General features: G+C 36.9%; 1 protein-coding gene across 1 annotated transcript in view; it reads right to left on the bottom strand.

Annotated features, from left to right (window-relative positions):
- The window catches only part of MYO6 (myosin VI), a 155,508-nt gene that overhangs the window by 64,549 nt on the left and 69,190 nt on the right, over positions 1–21,769 (bottom strand). The window contains exons 5-12 of the mRNA XM_040983657.1: positions 18,603–18,676; positions 15,324–15,453; positions 12,905–13,010; positions 11,131–11,186; positions 8,029–8,126; positions 7,352–7,516; positions 4,344–4,424; positions 1,599–1,779 (exon numbers count right to left, since the gene is read on the bottom strand). Of these exons, the coding sequence (XP_040839591.1) occupies positions 1,599–1,779; positions 4,344–4,424; positions 7,352–7,516; positions 8,029–8,126; positions 11,131–11,186; positions 12,905–13,010; positions 15,324–15,453; positions 18,603–18,676 (891 nt within the window). The remainder of the gene's footprint in view (positions 1–1,598; positions 1,780–4,343; positions 4,425–7,351; positions 7,517–8,028; positions 8,127–11,130; positions 11,187–12,904; positions 13,011–15,323; positions 15,454–18,602; positions 18,677–21,769) is intronic.

Genomic DNA, 21,769 nt, shown 5'->3' with positions numbered 1-21,769 from the left:
AGGAACAAATATCAATTCCTCCTCACACACATGGGGTATGGACTTAACCTCCACTCGCAGTGAGCAACCTGAGTCATGAAAACGTTCAGTTACCTGCCCAACGTCACAGGGCAGGAAGTACATGCAACAGCCTGCGCTCTCACCCACTGTGACACGGCCTCACACACCACTGACCTCACGGCAACACAGGATATTCCAGCTAAAAGTCACCAAGACTGTCTTAGTTTATTCATTCAAATATCACAGGGTTTGGTAGAGTAGAAACGAGGAGAGACAGTTAACTATCCAAGCTCCTGAGTTAGATATGCGTAGAACTCGGTCTCGCAGTGATAACCTCATTACTAACTATCCAAGTCACCTAACTACTGCTTAGGTTTTGCTTAGGTAATAGGAAAATAATATTCCTACTTCCAAAGATTCATAATAAAATACAGAACATGATGGGTGCTGCACAGAACTGACCCATGTTCTTTATTTCTTCTTTTTTTAACGTTTTTTTTCCTTTCTCCTGTGCTCCTTCTTGACATGTGCACTACTAAAGTTTAAGGATTTCCTTACAGATCACACATTTTACAAATGAAGAACCCAACTTTCACAATGCCTCAAGAATCTGATATGAAAGTCTATATTAGCTACTATATTAACTGTGTTTCACGATTCTCCAAACTCCTCATTAGCAGGAGACTCTAAAATAGTCTTAAAGCTAGGGTCCACAATATTTTTTACTCTACGGTCACACAGTAAATGTTAAGCTCTGCAGGACATTCAGTCTATGTCTCAACTACTCAACTCTGTGCCTACAGCTGCCACAGACCACACAGAAGTGAACAGGTATGGCTGTGGGCCAGAGAGGGCAACTGTTACACAGACAGTTAATAGAACTGATAAGTTCATAAGGCATTTAAATATTCTCTGTAAAATGCATAAAAATTAAGTTTCTAACTAACTTCCTTTTGTTGCTACTAAAGTATACAGGCTTTTATTTACTAAACTGCTAATTCACTTATGCAAATTTAAGTAAATAGGTAAAAAAAACTTAAAGATACATTAACAGACAATGAGGGAATTAATCTAACTGTCCTATTGGATCACTCATTCTGTATACCCACCACAAACATAAGTAGTCATGATCTAAATATCGTAATTGAATTAAGATAGGAATATCTTATCTATTTCCTGGCAGTGGAGACTGTGCAGAAATTAGGTAATACATATGGTTACTATTGAAACTGAAAACGTGAGAGCTGGGCTCCGCCCATGTCTGATATTAACTCAAGAGTTTGTGATAAATGTTCCTCATTATCCATCAGTCAGTGAACTCCAGAAAATGTAACAAAATATGACCTTGGTAGTCAAAAGCACTTATTCTTCAAAAATGACATTCCATATCAGTATCACTGGTTTGTTAAAAACAGAGCTCACAATAGCTGATAATTGAGCTTTCCTCATTTTTGAGATAGATGATGTAACTCAGTATATTTAAGAAATTTCCAGAAAAGTTACTGAACTTGCATATAAACAAAATCAATTGTCACATAACCAAAAAAAAAATGACAATTCTATTTAATTTTATTATTCTTAAAAAAAAAATCCCAAACCTGAAGTGCTGCCAGCTTCCTCAAAATCAATATTTCCAAGGTGCAGGACACCAGCAACCACCCGAAACAAATCAAGCTTTTCTTCATCATCCAGACCAATCTTCTTCATGGCTGTGCACATTCTGATAAAATCTCCATGGTCATCTAACAGAGGATCTTTCAAAGAACCTGCCTTAAGATACTATGACACAGGAAGACATTATCAACCAACCTTTAAATGATTTAAATGGACTACAACTACAACACCAGGTCTATTAATGCACTATGTAGCATGCAAAAATAAAATTTGTCTTGGGAAAAACTTTAGTATTATAACACATTTAAAAACTTGAGTATCTAGGTTAAAAATGTGTTCACAGGTGTGCTTATGAATCTACAATTATAGAATCAAACTATAATTTTGACTGTAAATACTTAAAAATGCTAGGATATTAAAGATATAAACTCATTAAAAAAGAAGGGACTATTGGAATGAATCAACACCCACAGACCAGAAAGGACTGGGAGAAATGTAGATGTTAATTATCTCACAATGTATTCCCATAACACTGTACACTTCTGTGCTGAACACGTATACACAACTTTTACTTGTCAATTAAAAAATAAAGTAAAACAGATAAGAACTGAAAAACTTAAACCTAACAATTAGCATGGCGCTCCTTTAGGTTAATTGCCATCAACTGCAACAATATTAAACAGTAGTAAATACTGGGTAGGCTGATGTAATATTTGTGGACAAAGGATTTTTTTAACCTTTCTTTATAAGCATATATGAAGGAAAGTCTATTTGTAATCATTGTGCCTACTTTAAGAATTTATTCAACAACTTTAAACAGATCAAAATAAAGAAAAAAAGTTTGTTTTCACAAATGACTTGCATCTAAGGTATTCATTTGTTAGAAAGTAATAAGTCCAGGAAAAGGAAAGAAGAAAATCAGGCCTACAGGAACTATAAGAAGAATCACACAACTAATTGGATGCAGAAAAAAACTGGAAAAAAAACCCTGAAACTAGGAATTTTCCAGAAAAATAAATTTTAGGTAACATAATGGCAGAAATAATTGGCATCACAGATGCTTCTAGGTGGTAGTTGTTTTCTTCCCAAATGTTTTCTGGAAAAAAGCTGCGTTGTCCCCTTCCCCCGCAAAATCCTTATTCAATTATGCATATATGAAATTTCTGGAAAATGTCTAGATAACCAAGTTAAATTTCATTCTTAAAAGCAAATGAAACAACCACAAGCAACCAAAATTAACAGAAAACATACATGCAGAATTTTCAGTCTTGCATTTGAATGTTCACCTCATTTTAAAATTATCTCAGCTATAATCTTAATTAATATATTTGTTACATGCCAGACTAAAAATCCTACATTCACCTAAAAATTACACACAGCTTAAAGACACTCTAATGAATTGGGCAAAGTATTAATTAGTTAAAATGGTCACCTCATCCTCCTGATAAAGAAGACAGAAAAAGTAATGTAAACACATTAATTTAACAGTTCACCTAGATTAACACACATTTCTCTTTCAACAATGCGAATGACGACTTTCGATAAAGAACATTGACTTGGAACGACAGAGGGCCCTTTCCTCTTCGGAGAGTGCATGCTACACTTGGGAAAGTAAACTCCACTTGCATTTCAATCTCTCTACTCAGCTTTATTTTTAGGAATCACACTCACACCCTCTGGTTCCCTTTGTGACAGCTGCACTGTCCCACTAGCAAATGTCTCCATCATCTTAATGAAAAGAATCCACGTTCAATGCTTTGATGATGGTATCTAAAAACAGTATTTTCAAGATAAGACACCACAGTGAATGCTATTGTTGCCTCTTAGAAGTCCAACCATGGCTATAACATAAAGCTTATGATTCAAAATTCAAACATCCATGTCTTCAACAAAATGTCAAACTAAACAAAAATTAGCTGCAGATTCATCTGCTTAGAATTTGAAGTGGAACATTTTATTTGCTTTTTATTCTTTCATATTAATATATAAAGATGTAACTCACCTATCTTTTTCAAAATCAAAAACAGCCAACTCAAAAATGCAAGAAAATGAAAAACTGTAACAAATTATAATAAAATTGTATTGTATTATATTAAATACTCAATAAATATCTTAAAAACTTTTAAGACTCAATATGAACTAGTATCCATATTTATGAGGTAAGAATTTCAGATTCAGGGTTTAATACTCTTAAAATAATACTTCATGAGTTTACTTCTTATATCCAATCACTCTTAAAAAAATATAACTTACTGAAAAAAATGCACAAAGCTTTTTCACAAATCATTACAGAAGTGTAACATTCCAAAGACAAATTCAAACATCCAATACAATAACATTCTTTTCCAAGTGACCATTAAGTACCTACATCAAAGTTTACTTCACCCTAGGAATAGACAACAAACTTAAAAAGGACATATTTTGAACTTGACCACAGAGAGGTAACATGGGAACAAATTTCAGAAATGTCAGCTGATTTCCTTCATAATAGGAAAAAAAAAAAAAACGAGAGAGAAGTATATTCAGAATCAAGTGCAAATGACCAAAACCTCTTGTTTCTGTACTACCAGGAGCAATATGAACTATTACACTGAAAGGCACGGATGAGTATTTAGATTATTTAAAGTAAGTAATCTTATTTGGGCCACAAAATAAAAATTCTATCTTTCAGCATGTTTTTTTGGTTTTTTTTGCACTGAAAATTTTGATTTAGAAAAAGTCTATCATACCTCAGGACTCTTGCGATTCTGTAAAATCTGCTTGTCTGTTTCTTTGTTAGCAAAGTATCTGGTACAGCCTCTGTTTAAATACTATGACAAAGAAATTAAAGACAAAGTTAGCATACAATTCAGGGAGAAAATACAGGACAAACCATAACTTATCAATCAGGGTTAATATTAAGACTTTCTTACTCATCTTGAGTATCATTTGATCCAAGAGTGGGGAATGTCCAGCCCAAGGGCAGATGAGGCCTAGGAAATCACCAGGACTGGCTCTGCCAGGGCAGCAATGGACATGGGAGGGAGAGGAAGGTTTGCAATGTACTACATCTACAGTCAGCTAATTTTTTTTCAAAGAGTTATTTATTTTCATTGGAAAGGCAGATACACAGAAAGAAGGAGATACAGAAAGAGAGAGAGATCTTCCATCTGCTGGTTCATCCCCCAAATGAATGGCCATAGCTAAGCCAATCCAAAGCCAGGAGCCAGAAGCTTCTTCTTGGTCTCCCATGCAGGTGCAGGGTCCTAAAGCTTGGGACCATTCTTTACTACTTTCCCAGGCCAGAAGCAAGGAGGTGGATGGGAAGTGGAATAGCCAGGATATAAACCAGTACCACATGAGATACCAGCGGAAACAAGAGGAGGATTTAGCCAGTAGGCTATTGCACTGGGCCCAGCAGGTTAATTTTTAAGCTGTCATTTTTATAGGGTTCATCAATGATGATATAAGAAATCCAAACAGTCCTTGGCAGGAAAAAATTTTATAAAGGTCATTCACCCTGTCTCAGTAAAATCAGTATTTTTATTCCAACTTCCCGGGCTAAGTAATAAAAACCCTAGGTCAAACAAAATCATTAACCAAAGCAATATTATATTTTCCCATCTTTAAAGGGTAGGAATTTTACATATCAGTGTCAGGTAGATTTTTTAAAATATTTGTAACTACTGCAGACAACAAAAATCGACTTCTGACTAAAGAACCACATATGGTAGCACTTTAAATAATAATTAAAGAACCACATGTAGTAGTTTAATATTCTGAATTCTGAATAATTAATAATAATTGTCTAATTTTCTGATTTTAGACTTACTTCTTCAAAATATATCTTTCATATTTACTAACAGTTGAAAGTGACTATATATAAATCACAATTGTTTGTTTCAAAAAATGTCAACTTTCTCATCTGAAAATGTTTCCCCAAATCAATTTAAAAACTGCCTTCAAAACATGGAACAAAGGAAGCATTTGAAAAGGGAAAACAGGTTCAATATCCTTAACCCAAAAACCCAAAACCCAAAGTGCTTCAAAATCTAAGACTTTCTGAATTCCAACAGGATACTCAACACGTTTCAGATCTTGCAGTATTCCAGATTCAAATTTTCAAATTAAGAATTTTTGCAGAGTAGTGTATGCAAACATTGCACAATCTGAAAAATGCTGGTCCTAAGCAGCATTTTGCATAAAATATACCCACCCTATAATATACTAATCTCAAACAGATTCTATTATCCACAATTTATGACGGGGCCAGGAAGGTTATACACAGAGACTAAGATAGAACATTTTGTTATCTATGCCTCTCTTAAATCAGGTCACTGTGCTTTTATTGAATCATGGCAGGAATTCCAAGATTAAACACACATGTATACAAAGAAAAGCTGTAGAGGCTATTTTGCAGGAAAGGAAATCATTCTTCCCAATTCATTCTACAAAGGCAGGAAGTTCTTTGAGCTGATCCGTTTCAGCAGCTGCCTGACCCTCTGCCAGGAAAGAGTGTACATTCTGAGACACAGAAATACTACGCTCCCAAGCCTCCACACAAAAACAAATGCTAGATATGACCAGAATAGTCACATCACTTCACCATTACCAGGTTTCAAAGGACTGGCAATAGCATCCCTCTTCAAACACTGCTATACAGAAAAAGCCTCTTCTACTGCCTCAAGATCATAAAGACAACTAATTTCAAATTCCAATTAATTGGGGAGTTTGTTGAGAAAACTGGATATTTTAAAAGGGCAAAAAAGGGAAGCATTTTAAGAAACATTTCGAAACAGGATTTTAAAATTCCAAATACATAGTAATTAAAATTGCACGAAGTAAAAAGTAGCTGTTTACTAAAGCAAATAGACATAAACTTAATGATAATAGGTGTAATACCAGTCATGGTTCGCAAATGGATGATTTCTGATCAGAGCAGACTAACAGAATCACGTGGGGAGCGTGACGTACGTTACACTGCTTACTCTCATTCCGTGATCCCCACATACCTACCAAAGGAACGCTATTTTCTAGCTGAGAACTTGTAAAGTAAGTGATTCATGCCCAGTCACCACTTCTAAATTTCTCCTCCCTTGGCTTTTGGGTCCCGTCACTCCTTGTACTTCTCCAGTTCCAACGGGGCTTTCTGTGTTGGGCTACTCTTTATCTGTTCACCCCCATCAACTACAGGGTCTGTGCACACGCTTCCCTGCATGCCACCACCTGCCTCAACCATCTCATTTACTCACTGTCATTGTCTGAACTACCAGAACAGCATACTAACACCAACATCCCGAACAAGCACCTGTAGCATTGGCTCTCATCTTGAGACTACTGTATCCAAAAGCCCTGTAAAAGATCCACACAGGCCCAAAACTGACCCATCATACGTGTCAGCAACTCTATCTGGACCCAACAATGGTATTTATGTCTAGCCAATTATCCTGGTCAAATTTTTGAAAAATACTCGAAGCCCTTCTTTGTCCCTACTATATTCGGCTTTCAACTTCAATAAATCCTGTCTCCGACTGTTTAACCTATCCCCTCCTCTGAAACTGTCACTGTTAAACTAACTCAAATAGTTTCAGTCTGTGATTGGTTAAATATGCCAATGTAAAAGTCCACACATATTGAGGTCAACTTATTTGATTTAATATATGCGACAAATAAATGCAACGAGGTACCACAGCAAGATTAAGGATTAAAAGTTATTTAATTTGCAAGAGTCATATAAAATTCTGTTCCTTCAACGTACCCGAAAACTATCTGGGGAACTCAAATGAAGTTTTTCCCTGATATCTTCAGAAGCACCAGCACATAACCTATAAAAAATATGGTAATTCCTTTCCTCTTTGCCTTGTACACAGATCCTAGATTTCTCTAGAAGATAATGTGAAACAAATCCTCCAACAACAGAGCTCTGAAACACAAAAAATAGAGAAAATAAATTTTTGTTAAAGTCTTAAAGTATAAATTAACATTAGGCCATCTTTTCTAATAAGCATGTATATCAAAAAGGTTATAAAATTCCTAAAGTAACAAGGAAAAATCAGATCATGAAGTGTAAGTTCAGCTTAGTGTATACAGGTCATCTGTCATTTTTAACATCTTCATTAAGTCTATCAAGATTTAAGTTTTGAGCCTCTATATAATCAGAACTGACTCTGTACTAAAACACAACACAGATGCTACAAAGTTTCACAAGTAGAGGACTAGTCAGTGCTAGATTCAAATCCAATATTTGTGTTATAAACTGGGAAGAGATAGTTTTTGACAGTAATCGCAAACACACATTTTCCCCCACTCTAAAGTAACAGAGAAACTTAAAGTAATTTACCATACTAAGTTCAAGCACAGGACCAACTCCACTAAGGCCCTTCTATTTTTCACAAACACTCCCCAAACACAACTATGAAACCCATTCTCACTTACCTTTTCATTGAAATGTATTTCTACAAATTTTCCAAATCGACTGCTATTATTGTTGCGAACAGTCTTTGCATTTCCAAAGGCCTCCAAGAGTGGATTAGCTATTGAGACAGAAATAAAAATATTCCATTAAGAACTAGCATAAAAGAAAAATCATAATATGGTATTATAACCCCATTAGTTAAGCATAAACATGTCTTAAAAAAAGACTTCTGCAACGTACATACATATAATATCTAATTCTACAAATATGTATTGACAATCCTGGTTCAGACATTATCCAAAGCAAGAGATGGCAAAACTACTCAAAATGTATACAAAGGAAATGTAAATACTATGGAAAATACAAGGTCTTTAAAAATCACAGTTGCAAAATCTGTAACTCAACTTTTAAAACTGTAAGATTTTAAAGGTTTTAACAAGTACATCAGCCTTACACATATTGACAACAACATGTAAAATGGTAAACTACTATGATAGCATTCTGGTAAGAAAGGTAATACTTGACTTACTTTTGCAAAACATTTATATACTAACATGACCTCCAGATTTAGTTTTTTACATGTACATATGGAGATATTTAACAAATTGAGAGGTTATAGAAGGTTATAAAATTATCAATGAAAAGGTCTCTGGATAACAGTTTTCAAAACAAAAAACAGATGCTATATTTTATTTCACACACACACACACACACACACACCCCATAACTGAAAAAGAGCTATTCTTTCATTCACCTGCCTCTACTATATACACACCAGATTAGTGTTAATCCTATATCACCAATCTTAAATGGCTTCAAGATATGCATTGTTAGGTTTCACTTATGAAGCCTTTTAAAGCCCACTGATCTTATCCTCCCCAAAACAGAAATCCAAACTAACATCCAAAGCCCCTCAAAGATTATTTTCCAGCTATTTCCATTACCAAAACAAATAACAAAATATTTAAAGGAAATGTTGGTCAGCAATCCTCACTTTTCACATGACTATGATATAGCTATGATTATTAATGAGGTCAACTGACTCTGAGAAGGCTCACTGGGCAGGCATTCAGCCAAGTGGTTAAGCAGCCATTTGGGATGCCTGCATCCCACTATGGAGTGCCTGAGTTTAAGTTTAGGTTCAGTGATCCCTTCCAGATCCCTGATAATTCATGCCCTATGAGTCAGGAAGGGGTGGCTCAAAGTGATTCAGTCTCTGACAACCACAATACAGATCGGGTTCCAAGACCCTGGCTTTGACCTGGCTTAGCCTAGACTACTGGAGGCATTTGGACAGTGATCTAACTGATGGGAGCTATCAGTCTGTTTCTTTATCTATCTCTCTTCCTGCCTCCTCCCCCCAACCCTGCCCCATTCCATATAAAAGAAATAACTAAAAAAAATATTTTTGAAAGAAAAACTCAGTGCAGATCTGCCCAGCTGTCACTTATGATTTATGGAAGAACTTAGATAAAATTAAATGTAAGTAAAACATACCTCTCCATCAGAAAGTCATAGTAATGCTAATATATTCCTTCCAAAACCAACAAACAAAATTCCATTAAGCCTGAAATTATAAGATTCTATGGCATCCAGTTACATCTACTCTTCCCCATTAAGGAGCTCTGGAACCATCTGGAACAATACTTCTAGTTTTCAAAACTATGACAAACTACATACTACACAACACAAGATAATGGAAGAAATCAACCTTATATGCAACTCAAGTAAACAAATCAGAAGACAGATTAGTCATTTAGTGAGTTAGCTCGTATTTGTTCTTTTTTTAATGTATTCAACGTTTAAGAATACCTAGTACGGGAAAGTGAGGAAAAGAGACGAAGAAAGAATTCAGCAAGTCCTAAAACAACACACAAATAACTACAGGGACCAACATGACTGAAACTCAAGGAGTCGGAGGAAACATGACTCAAGTTTAGACCAGAAGAGCTGGGTGTCAGACCAGACAAGAACTGTGCTGATGTCATGGATCTGAGCCTTTTCCCTTGAAAGCAATATGAAGCCATTAAAATATTTAGACCAAGGGGAAGGCATTTTGCCTAGCAGTTAAGATGTCTGCATCTACAGTAGAGTGCTTGCGCTCAATCCCAGGCTCCTGATCTATTTCCTGAGTTAGGCATCTCCATCAGTGACGACCCTAGTTGGCAGCAGTGTGGTTCAAGTAACAGGGTTCCTGTCACCTTGTGAGCGACCTGGTTTGTGTCCCTGACACCAGCCCTGTCCCAGATGTGGCAGGCATTAAGCAGAAGCTAAAGAGGATATAATTTCAACATGATGAGCTTCTGGTCTTCTGCTTGAGGTACAAAAGACGGCCTTGAAACACAAACACAAACACAACTAAGTCATGGAAATCAACTTACATATTCTGGCCTTCTAAACATACTCTTTTGAAAAAAGATTTATTTATTTCTGTGAAAGCCAGAGTTACAGAAAGAGTTGGGGGTAGGGGTGGGAGGAGGGGATCTTTCCTGGTTCACTCCCTAGATGGCCACAACAGCTAGAAGTAGGCCAGGTTGAAGTCAGGAGCCTGGAGTCTCACACAGGTCTATCATAGAGTACAGGAACACAATCACTTGGGCACCTTTCACTGATTTCCCAAGAGCATTAGCAGGGGCCTGGAAATGAACCAGAGCACGTGCAACCTGAACCAGTGTCCATTTGAGATGCTGACACTGCTCATGGAGGCCTTACCTGCTAAGCTATGGTGCCCCTCGCTAAACATGCTGTTTAGTCAGAATGTGTTCAAGTAACTCTTAATCAAACAATCCTTTCTCTTTCCTTCTTTACCATAAAACAAATGCCCACAAAACAAACAATAATTCAAAAGGCTTCGTGTATTTCTTTCAAAGATATTTATGCTTTGTAGCAAGCATTTGTCCAAGGTTTTGCAATACAACACATTTTTTTCCTGCACTGTCAGTGCTTACTGGGGGCAGAAGTAGGAGAACAAAAAACAGACACAAAGTGAATGAGAATATCAGAACAAAGATTTGTAAGATGGAAGAGTCATACACTTCTAGGAGAATACTCTGAATCATTGAAGAATTTTTATAAGTTAATATCAGAACATGTGTAACAACAGAAATTAAAATTTAACATACCTTCAACAATTCTATCATCAATGTCTTGACCCGTTCCATAGGATTCAGTCAAATATCTATTTACAATATACAATTAAATAAAAAAGAATGAAAGCATTAATGTAAACAATAAATTTAAAACTATTTAATACAGGTAAAATTCAACTCTAGTTATCACTGTAGCTGTGAATGGATTATAAAATTTTATTGTATCAAAACACTCATCTTTTAACAGCATTTTCTACAAACTTTTTGATGTATCCTCATGTAAGAGTAAGAAATTGAACCACTTAGAATTCCAAGGATATTGGGACGCTTTCAGTTAATAAGAATTACTTAAACCAAAGAGTCATTAATGGGGGTCAGTGTTTTGCAGCCTGTAAGCTGTTGTTTTCAACAATGGTATGCCATATCTGATTGCCAGTGTAAGCATCAGAGTTCTGCTTCTTTTCAAGCTTCCTGTTAATACACTGTGGAGAGCAGCAGATACTGGCCCAAGGGCTTGTTAGGACCCTGTCAAACACGTGGAAGACCCATGTGGAGTTCCTGGCTCCTGGATTTAGCCTGGCTCAGCCTGGCTGTTAAAGCCATTTGAGGAATGAAACAGCAGCAGGAAGAGCTCTCCCTGTCTCCTCCTCTCTTTGAAATTCTGCCTTTCAAATAAATAAATAAATGAACATATGGTTTTAAAAAAAAGTCATTACCAAACTCTCACTGGTTTCATACAAGTAACTCTGAATAGTATAAACATTTACCTAAGGAATTCCAAAGTTTCAAAACAGGTTCTAACAGAGAGTACTGAACTAGGAAGTATAACCAAGTGGGAATAACAATGGTGAAAATTCAGTTTGCACTGGTCCTACCACTGCTCTCACTACTAGACTTAACCTTCTTGGATTTGTAATGAAATGAGTGTCATTTTTAAATGTTTAAAATGCCATGATGCTAAACAAAGTGTAGCGAATTCAATTTTATGGCAGCAAAGGAGAGCCAATCACTGCGAAGAGAGATAAGGAGGCAGAGATAAGAAAGCCACTATTACAAGCTTAATGTAAAAACAGATTCCAAAAAAACTAACTGCAGAAACACTGTGAACAGGATACATACATGGAGCTTTGAAGAAACATTAATTCCAATAGATTTCTTTGCCTAACCAGTACTGGTATCTCTCAGGTCCCTGTGAGATAACTGGCCTGAGGATAGCTTTTAACAACTACAGATTAGCCTCCAAATAAGGTATATGCTTCTCAAAAGGATAGAGCCCAACCTTGTAAACTATTTCACAAAGTATACAAAGGAATTAAAGTCATTCTATTCAAATTTTCAAAAAGTTATTTGCATACACATGTTTGTGATAGCAGTATTTACATATATAACCAAAAAGTGGAAGCAACCAACGTGTCTGTCCATGCATGCATGAATAAACGGGGTGTACAAACAAGGAAGGAAACTCTGACCACAGGGGTCAACACTAAGTTGAATTAAATGAAACAGGACAGTCACAGAATGATATTGTCCAATTCTACCTTCAAGAGCTATTGCTAGAGTAGTTAAGGTTATAGAAACCAAAAGTACAGTGTCTGCTGCCAGCAGCCTAGAGCAGGGGAAAATGGAGTGCTATTTAATGGGTATAGCTTCAGTTTAACAAGATAAAAAGAGATTGGCTATGCACCAATGAAAATTTAACTAACATTATTAAACTGTATGCTTAGAAATCGTTAAGTGGTTAAGCTGTTTTCACCACTACCACACATAAAAAAGTCAACCTGTTTAAAGTTTTTCAGATATTACTCACCTAAGAACAAACTTTGTATTTTCTGTTTTGCCAGCTCCAGATTCTCCTGATACAATGATAGACTGACTCATCTTGAGCACCTTCATGTCTCGAAAAGCTTTATCAGCTAGGTGAATGAACAATGTATCAAACACAAAGTTAGAAAAACACAGAAAGTTCACTTTAGGAGCACATGCTTCTAAGGAAATCATCAATAAGTTTTTATAGCTAGTGAAACTTAAAAACAAAACAATCAAAAGTGTTCAAAAACATTTCTATATTTACTTTCTACATCCTAAATTAGCATCATAGTAACTCATTAATAAGAAATCCAAACAAATAGCTCATAAGTTTGTGTGAGAATGTTTCCCTATTATGAAGTGTGGCTCAGCCCTCCCTAACACCAGAGCAGAGCTGCACAGGGAGAAGAGGCTCACCATGCATAACTAACGAGGTCCCCAGCGAACAGCAAGAAACAGCAAGCTCTCAATTAAGAAACCTGGCAACCAAAAATTCTGCTGGAGGGAAAAAATAACTGAAAAATCAATCTGAGAGGTTTTTTTTTTCCTCCTGTCATCCTATTATTAAACTGAAAAGTCATGTAGAGTTTATCAACATGTAAGGATTGGTCTGAGTCCCAGCTATTCTGCTTCTCACCCAGCTTCCTATTAATGCGGTGTCTGGGAGAAAGCAGAAAGGGGGTGAAGAACGTGGCTCCCTACTGCCCATGAGCGACTCAAGTGCAGTTCTGGACCTCTGGATCCCATAAAGGCCCAGACCTGCCTACGATGGCCATTTGGGGAATAAACCAGGAGGCCGAGAACCTCCAAGTGCGTATCTACATTTCAAACTATTAAAAAAATGAAAAATACAGGCAAAATTAACTACTGTTAATTTCCAGACTTACAAATGTTTAAGAATCTTTTAATACTCTCACTACACTCCAACTATTTGAACTGTAAAATATCATAAATTTTCATACAAAAAATTCTGTTAAAACTGATCTAGAATTAAATCTAATTCAAACTTACTTCCTCATCAGTTTGGCTCTATAAGACAGCTACTTCTCACCTCAGTAATGTGTCAATCAAAAAGTTTACTGATGGCTTCTAAGAATAGAACGCAATCCTTATAAAAGGATATACCCACTCCTATGTTCAATTTTTCAGTGATCTAGTCTACCTTCATTTATTGAAACACTCTGAACACTATTTTTTTAGAACTAAAGGATTAAAAGCAAAAGCTCTCATTTATATTTTAAACATGTGACTTCTCACATTTAGGTTCTAAGGATTGCATATAACCTTGCAGGTGGGTAAGAGAACAAATCAATAGCCAACAGTGCTCTTCATGACCAAAAAGAAAACATGTTTCAGCAGCAGCACTTTCGCTGCTGTATTTACTCTGCCCAGCAGTAAATAGCACACAGGTAAACCAAATCTGGAAATGAGGTCTCCTTAGGGCAAAACACAAGCATGACGGCAAAGACAAAAGACAGACAGACTAGGAAGCTCATCAAAATGTAAAGCTTTCACCTAGTTAGGTGAATACAGAGAGTTAGCTAACATTTCTGTACTTGGGAAAGCATTCCAGTTCCTATCAAATAACTTAATTTCTCTGTGCCTGAGAGCTGAAGGGCTCCAAGAGGAGAGAAAGGCTGAGAATAGCAAATTTTAATAAGAGACACTTGTTAAGTCCTCCCACAGAGATTCCACAGAATATAAAGCACATGCCACTTTGAATCCTTTCATTTTATAAAATTCTCATACAAGATAACATATAGAAGTCTGCTGTGATAGCTCAAATCCAGTCCAAGTAACACACTCCCAAATGGCGACTGGAGTTAAGAGTCCTAGGTCTCCAAACTGTGAAAGAGATGGACATTTCTATGATAGAGAGAGGTCATTATCTTGAGAACTTGAAAAACACCATTATGGTAAGTTTTATCAAATATGACTTTCAACTGGGGAAACACATCTATGAGGATGCAGGCACTTAACAAAGACAATGTATGACTGCCCCATGAGTTGGCTGTAACTTCCCCACCTTCTGTAAGACATCTGCTATCTGGGGATAGCATTCGAAATCAGTATCTAGATAAGCACTGGTTTGAACCACCACTTTTGTACTTCACATCTAATTCTCTGCTAATACACCTAGAAAAGTGTCTGAGACCTGGATGGAGTTCCAGGCTCCCAGCTTCATTCAGGTCCAGGCCCAGCAGTTTCAGCTATTCAAGGAGTAAAACAGAGGGGATGGAAAAGAGTAAATAAATCTTAAAAAAAAAAGATATTTGCTCCTAACAATGCTTATACTCAAGATGCATGCACATCCCTCAAACATATACTCAATTCATGATCTTTTATTAATATAGAAAAATTATTGAATAAATTTCTGTAATATAAAGAAATAGAAAAACTAAAACAACTAAGGCAATTACCAATTGCAAAGACATGAGGAGGCATTGTTCCAAGAGATTTCCCTTGGTAGGATTTTATTGCTTCTGAAGAATATATCTTAGGGATGTCAAAGTATGGGTTCACTGCAATCAGAATGTTGGCGACATATGTCTAAATAGGAGAAGCAGAAAAACAAAGTTTTATAATTACTACTTTCATTTAAAGCTAAGAAGGTTCACAGGGAAACCAATACATAGAAATAGATATACCAATTCTCTATTTACTAAAGACTCCAATTTTCTAACTATTGAACACGTCAATTCTCTATTCACCAAAGACTCTCAAATCCAATTTCTCAGCCATCAACCTGACCTGATCTTTACAAGGTTCATATTTCTCTAACTCTTAAAACACATTTGTATCTTCTGATCCCGTCAGTATCTCAAACTCAGGACATTCAAACTGAAGATAAGTCTTTTCCATATGCCTTCCTAGGCCGCTAAGCACAGCAATCTTAACATCTAAGCCTCTACCTCAGTCAGCTTCCAGAGATGACACAACCCAGGAAATCTACGTCCGTGCTTCCAGGCCTAAGGGTGGGTTTAGGTCACGTTGATTCTTTATCTTGGCTATTTTTATTCGCCCTGCTACTGAAGAGTTGCAGTACAGTTCATTGGACCCTTTGGACCAAACTCCCTCACAAAATAACAAGTACTAACTTAGCTCTGAAGTGACCACTTGGTTTCAGAGCTCTGCAAAACAATATATACTAACCATTTCCTGGAATATTACCAGGCTAAATGTTTAATGGGCAATTTAAACCTGCTTTTTAAAATTTAGAATTTAAATGTGGTTTTACAAGATCAGAAAAATGCACCAGTAGGATTTATAAAATTCCTTGCTGGGTAAATAGAGAGTTGTGGTTTTGTGAAATTGGCAAAAGTAGGGCACACAGCATCATATTTTTCTCTATTCTATTTCTGGTTGTGGAAGAAAAATGTTGTAGAAACTCACAACTCTCAGACTACAGGAATATGCCCAAAGATATATGCTGGAATACAGTTAAAATAAGAATTTCCAGATAGTAATATTTGTGTGGAAGACAAAAGAAAAGAACAGGCTTAGTAACCAACAAAAATGTTAAATGGGAGTTGGCTGATGTTATCAATTTTAAGGAAGAATCATTACCATTCTGATTGATTAGAAACAAAAAAAAAAACTACACTTAAATTATTACTCAAAACTGCTTCCTTCACTTATATACTGTGTAATAATCCTGTATTAATGTATCGCACATTTATAATGGTTTTATAACTGAAAGGTGTAACTGGCCAGGGAAAAAGCAAACCAATCCTGGCTTCAATTAACCTTGAAAACATCGACTCTCCACCTCTGTTTCAAAGATGATGCTTCCTGGTGACATTCATATTAACTAACTGGTTCAGTAGATAAGAAATTCCTTAACAAACTTAAAATTTCAAATTATTTTGGTATCCAAAACAGCATTTAGCACATATCTAATGTTTAACATGAGTCTGCTAACTGAATTCTACTTCTTAAATATATTTCTAATCAAGAGTAACTGTATATAAACCTAAAACCTACTTCATTTAGTAATGTTTTTTTAAAAATCAAGGATGATAATATAGCTTTAATATAACATATAACTGCAAGAAAGTAAACCCATGTAGAATACTCTATTTCCCAGCTGTTACTATTTGGACAGATGGCAAAGACTAAATGTAATTTAGTCAGAATTAAGTAAGTACAATTAGGAAGCTGATAGTGATATAAAAGATTAAGACAGTCATTTGATCTAGTAACTGTCATGAAGCCTTGTGTTTTCTTCGTTCAAAAATAATGAAGTGTCCCTTCTTAATAACAGGAGAGCTGCAGTGCAGCAATTTATCCCCAGCCAACAAAGAAATCTATAACTAGGTCAGATTAACATAAAATTCTGTACATGTCCAATGAACAGTTACAGCTGAAACATACTAGGAATGATTTGGTGCAAACCTTTATTTCATTTAAAAAATTACTTTAATTTTTTAATACTATCATGTTTGATGTCTTAGACCTGCTGAAATAGTGTAACTCTTCCGGTTCTACGAGATAAATATTTCTGCACTCTTGGCATTTCTTCTGAATTTCATTCTATTCTAATTTACATATTTTTCCTCAAATTTCCAACTTCAATTAATATTCTTTATAGGTTGTCTTAAATTATCTGCAGAACAATATGAAAATTGAATAAAAAGATCTGCTTAGTCCAAAATTAAGAGATTAAAATCCCTAAAATCATTGATATTATTAAAAATATTCAAAGTGGGGCCAAATCCATAGCCAAGAGGCTAAAGTCTTCGCCTTGCACATACTGGGATCCCATATGAGTAACAGTTCTAATCCCAGCAGCCCTGCTTCCCATCTAGCAACATGCTTGTGGTGTGGGAAAGCAGTCGAGGATGTCCCAAAGCCTTGGGATCCTGCACCTACATGGGAGACCGAAAGAAGCTCCTAGCTCCTGGCTTCAGATCAGCTCAGCTCCAGCCATTGTGGCTACTTGGGGAGTGAATCATCGATGGAAGATCTTCCTCTCTGTCTCTCTTCATCTATGCATATCTGACTTTCCAATAAAACAAAATAAATCTTAAAAAAAAGCAAAGAATTTTTTAAAAAAAATCAAAACAGATATCTTTAACCCTAAAAATTAATGGATACACCCTGTATTTAATATTCTTTTTTTTTAAAAGATTTATTTATTTATTGGAATGTCAGATATACAGAGAGGAGGAAAGACAGAGAGGAAGATCTTCCGTCCAATGATTCACTCCCCAAGTGAGCGCAACGGCCAATGCTAAGCTGATCCGAAGCCAGGATCCAGGAACTTCCTCCAGCTATCCCACATGGGTGCAGGGTCCCAAAGCCTTGGGCTGTCCTTGACTGCTTTCCCAGGCCACAAGCAGGGAGCTGGACCGGAAGTAGAGCTGCCAGGATTAGAACTGACACCCACACGGGATTCCGGTGTGTTTAAGGCGAGGACTTTAGCCGCTAGGCCATGCCAGGCCGGACCCTGTATTTGATATTCTGATCCACAAAAATTTATTAAGTATCTATTACATACCAGGCATGTTGCAGTAAATCTTGAATTTGGAGCAGGAAAAAAAATGGGAAAAAAAATCTGTGCTTTCACAGAGCTCACATTTTCGATTCAACAGGTTCAGATGTGCAGGCCTTCCTGCAAAAAGTTTCAAACCTGACAAAACCCAACAGTAGCATGTAAAATATCTCCCAAAAACATAAGCCATAGGCAAAATACTTACATAAATTCTGTCTTTACTGTACCGAACTTTGATATTATGAAGGAGTGTGGCTTCATTTAAGTACATTAGTGAACCTAAGACAAAAAAAATTAGCAAATTTATTACTGTTGAAGAAAAAACAGTGAAACAAATTGATTTTCAATTGAATAACTTTAACTTAAGTTAAAATTCATGTGTACAAATTTAATCCAATTTCTTTTAAATCCATTTTTTTTTAAGTTACAGAGAGAAAGAAAGGCATACAAGGAAGACAGAGAGAAGCATCTTCCACAACAGCCACAGGGGAACCAACCCAAAGCCAGGAGCCTAGAACTTCTGGGTCTCCGATATGGGTACAGGAGCCTAAGAGCATGACCATCTTTCTCTGCTTTCCCAGGCTATCAGCAGGGAGTTGGCACCGAAGCTGAGCAGCCAGGATTCTAACTGGCATAAATAATGGGATAATGGTGTTGCAGGCAGAGGCCTAACCTATCCCTACTCCAATCTCTTTAAAATCTAGACACATAGGGCCCGGCACGGTGGCGCAAGTGGTTAAAGGTCCTCGCCTTGCATGCCCGGGATCCCATATGGGCGCTGGTTCTAATCCCGGCAGCCCCGCTTTCCTTCCAGCTCCCTGCCTGTGGCCTGGGAAAGCAGTCGAGGACGGCCCAAAGCTTTGGGACCCTGCACCCGTGTGGGAGACCCAGGAGAGGCTCCTGGCTTCAGATCGGCATAGTATCGACCCGTTGCGCTCACTTAGGGAGTGAATCATTGGACGGAAGATCTTCCTCTCTGTCTCTCCTCTCTGTATATCCGCCTTTCCAATAAAAAAAATTAAAAAAAAAAATCTAGACACATATATATAGACTCAAAAGACTGACTTGAAACATTCCAAATTTATTTAAATGTTTTAGTGTTACTTTAAATCATGAATTTCAACCGGAAGAGTACAGCTAGGGAGCATCAGTGAGAGTCACAGTGACAAAGGTCAAGAACCATTAATTCAAGGGGAAGAATGCACTTCTTCAAAGAACTCGCTCTGATTCTAATGCACTTCCTACAGAAGGAAGCCAGGATACTAATCTAGTCTGATGCTCAGAATCTTAACAGATAAAATTTTAGCATGAGAAGGAACCATTAGACTACTGAATCACTTCCTCACTCCTGAGGTGACAAACGTCCTAGAGCATGGATAAATGTCTCACTGCAGGATATGCAGCTAATGACAGAACCATAATACCTTTTTCTTCTAAATACATTTTACCAGCATGTCAGTTTCTTCCCAATCTCCTAAGCATCATTTCTGCCACATGCTGCAGGAGACAGACATACCTCTTTTCAACCCTGTTATTTCTACTATTAGAAACATTTTCTGTCATCTAAATTGTAAACCCCAATCCATACCACAATCATCTTTTCTTATGCCCCTTGTTTTAACTTAGTTTCCATGTAACAGAGTGTAACACTAATAATGTTCATGATAATTGCTCCAATTTCAACATAATCAAAGGTCTTTCCATTTCTACTGCCCCAATCCTGATTTAGGTCTCACCACCTCTGTTCATTTATGTGAGTATACCTCCACTACAAGCTTACCTAATGTATCAATATTATCAAGCCAGATCCCACTTGTTGTACCTATCTCAACAAAGACTGTTCACACTTCCATCCTGTGTAATGCAGCCAGCACAGCTTCTAAAGACTCATGCCTCACTACCTTCTAATGCTATTTAAGGCAGAATAAAAGAATGAGAAATGGGTGGGACCTCCTAACACTTGCATGGCAGCATTCCTTTGAATTGAGGAAGAATCTGGAGAGGATTAGGCCACAGGGGAATATCTGGCTTGGAGATTTGTCATTTAGCCATTATAAACCCTTCTCTTCTTCCACTCTCGTCCACCAGGACCTGGTCTACACATTGCTATTTCTTTACCATAAACACTGGGGTGAAGCATGACCCCATGTCACCTTCCTCTGTAATGCCTACTTATGGTATTCGCTCAGATTCTTCTAAATGGGAATTATTAATCCAACAGTATATTTTTCTTAGGAGAGCTAGTTACATAAGCCCATACTGACATGTGAGCTACTATCTATTCTCCTTTCTTTCCATCTTCCATGCTTACCACAGGTCTTCTCTAGAACATCTGTCAATTAGGTCAAATAAATCCCTAGCCAATAAACTATCTGCCTTCCTAAACCATGTCATTCAGTCTGTTCCACTTTCATGAAGATACAGAAAAGGAAAAACACAGAGAGAGGAAAGCATTTGCAACCTTCAGTTGCCAGAATGAGAAATGGTTCTCAATTTTCTACACTGCCCTTAAGGGTACGAACAGGGCATGCTCACAATGGTCAGAGAAATCACTTCCTGCTCCACTGAATCCAATCCTTCCTTTTTCTCATATGCAGCTAACCCTAGGAATACTTGAGTTGGTCAATTACATGCAATTCCTAATGTGAATGGATTACTTTTTACCCCTAATTATTCATAGGCTTATTTTTACTCGTGTATTTAAAATATTTAGATATTTTAAAAATAAAACAATAAAAAATAAGACTAGCTAGTTCTTGCAAACACTTTGTTATACAAGAGACTTCAAAAGTGTGCAAGGTTTGGAATTAAGCATAGCAGTTAAAATGCAACCCGGGTTGCTGTATTCTTCAACCAAGTACTGGGTAGGAGTTTAATTTACACTCTGGGTTTCAGCTTCCTAGGAATGTGTACCCTGGGGAGCTGCACATGATGGCTCAAACATTGGTCCCGGTCACTCTGACACAGCATCCAGATTGAGTTCTCAGCTGCAGGCTTCAATCCCCCAGCTGCTATATGCATTTTAGGAGTGAACCAGCAGATAAACAATCTTTTTCTGATAAAAATAAGTTTTTTTTTAAGTTTTTAAAAAGAGGGGCAGGAATTTGGCCAGTTTAGCTACCACTTAGGACACCCACATCCCACATTTAATCGTGTGTGTTCAATCCCCAGCTCTAGTTCCTGATTCCAGTTTACTGCTGATGTAGAGCCCGTGAGAGAGTGAAGTGGGATAACTCAAGCAACTGAGTTCCTAACATCAGGAAAAGGATACGAGATCCTTAGAAAGGACTATCATGTGTCTTCAGACAGATAGCAGTGGTACAATGGCAAGCCTCAAACAAACTTAAGTGACGAAACCCCTGCAGCTGAAAG

This window comes from Ochotona curzoniae, unplaced genomic scaffold (genome assembly GCF_017591425.1).
Source record: "Ochotona curzoniae isolate NIBS_2020 unplaced genomic scaffold, NIBS_Ocur_1.0 contig_3819, whole genome shotgun sequence".
Classification (NCBI taxonomy): Eukaryota; Metazoa; Chordata; class Mammalia; order Lagomorpha; family Ochotonidae; genus Ochotona; species Ochotona curzoniae.
Note: the sequence above shows the minus strand (reverse complement) of the source record. Positions and strands in the feature narration are given on the sequence as shown.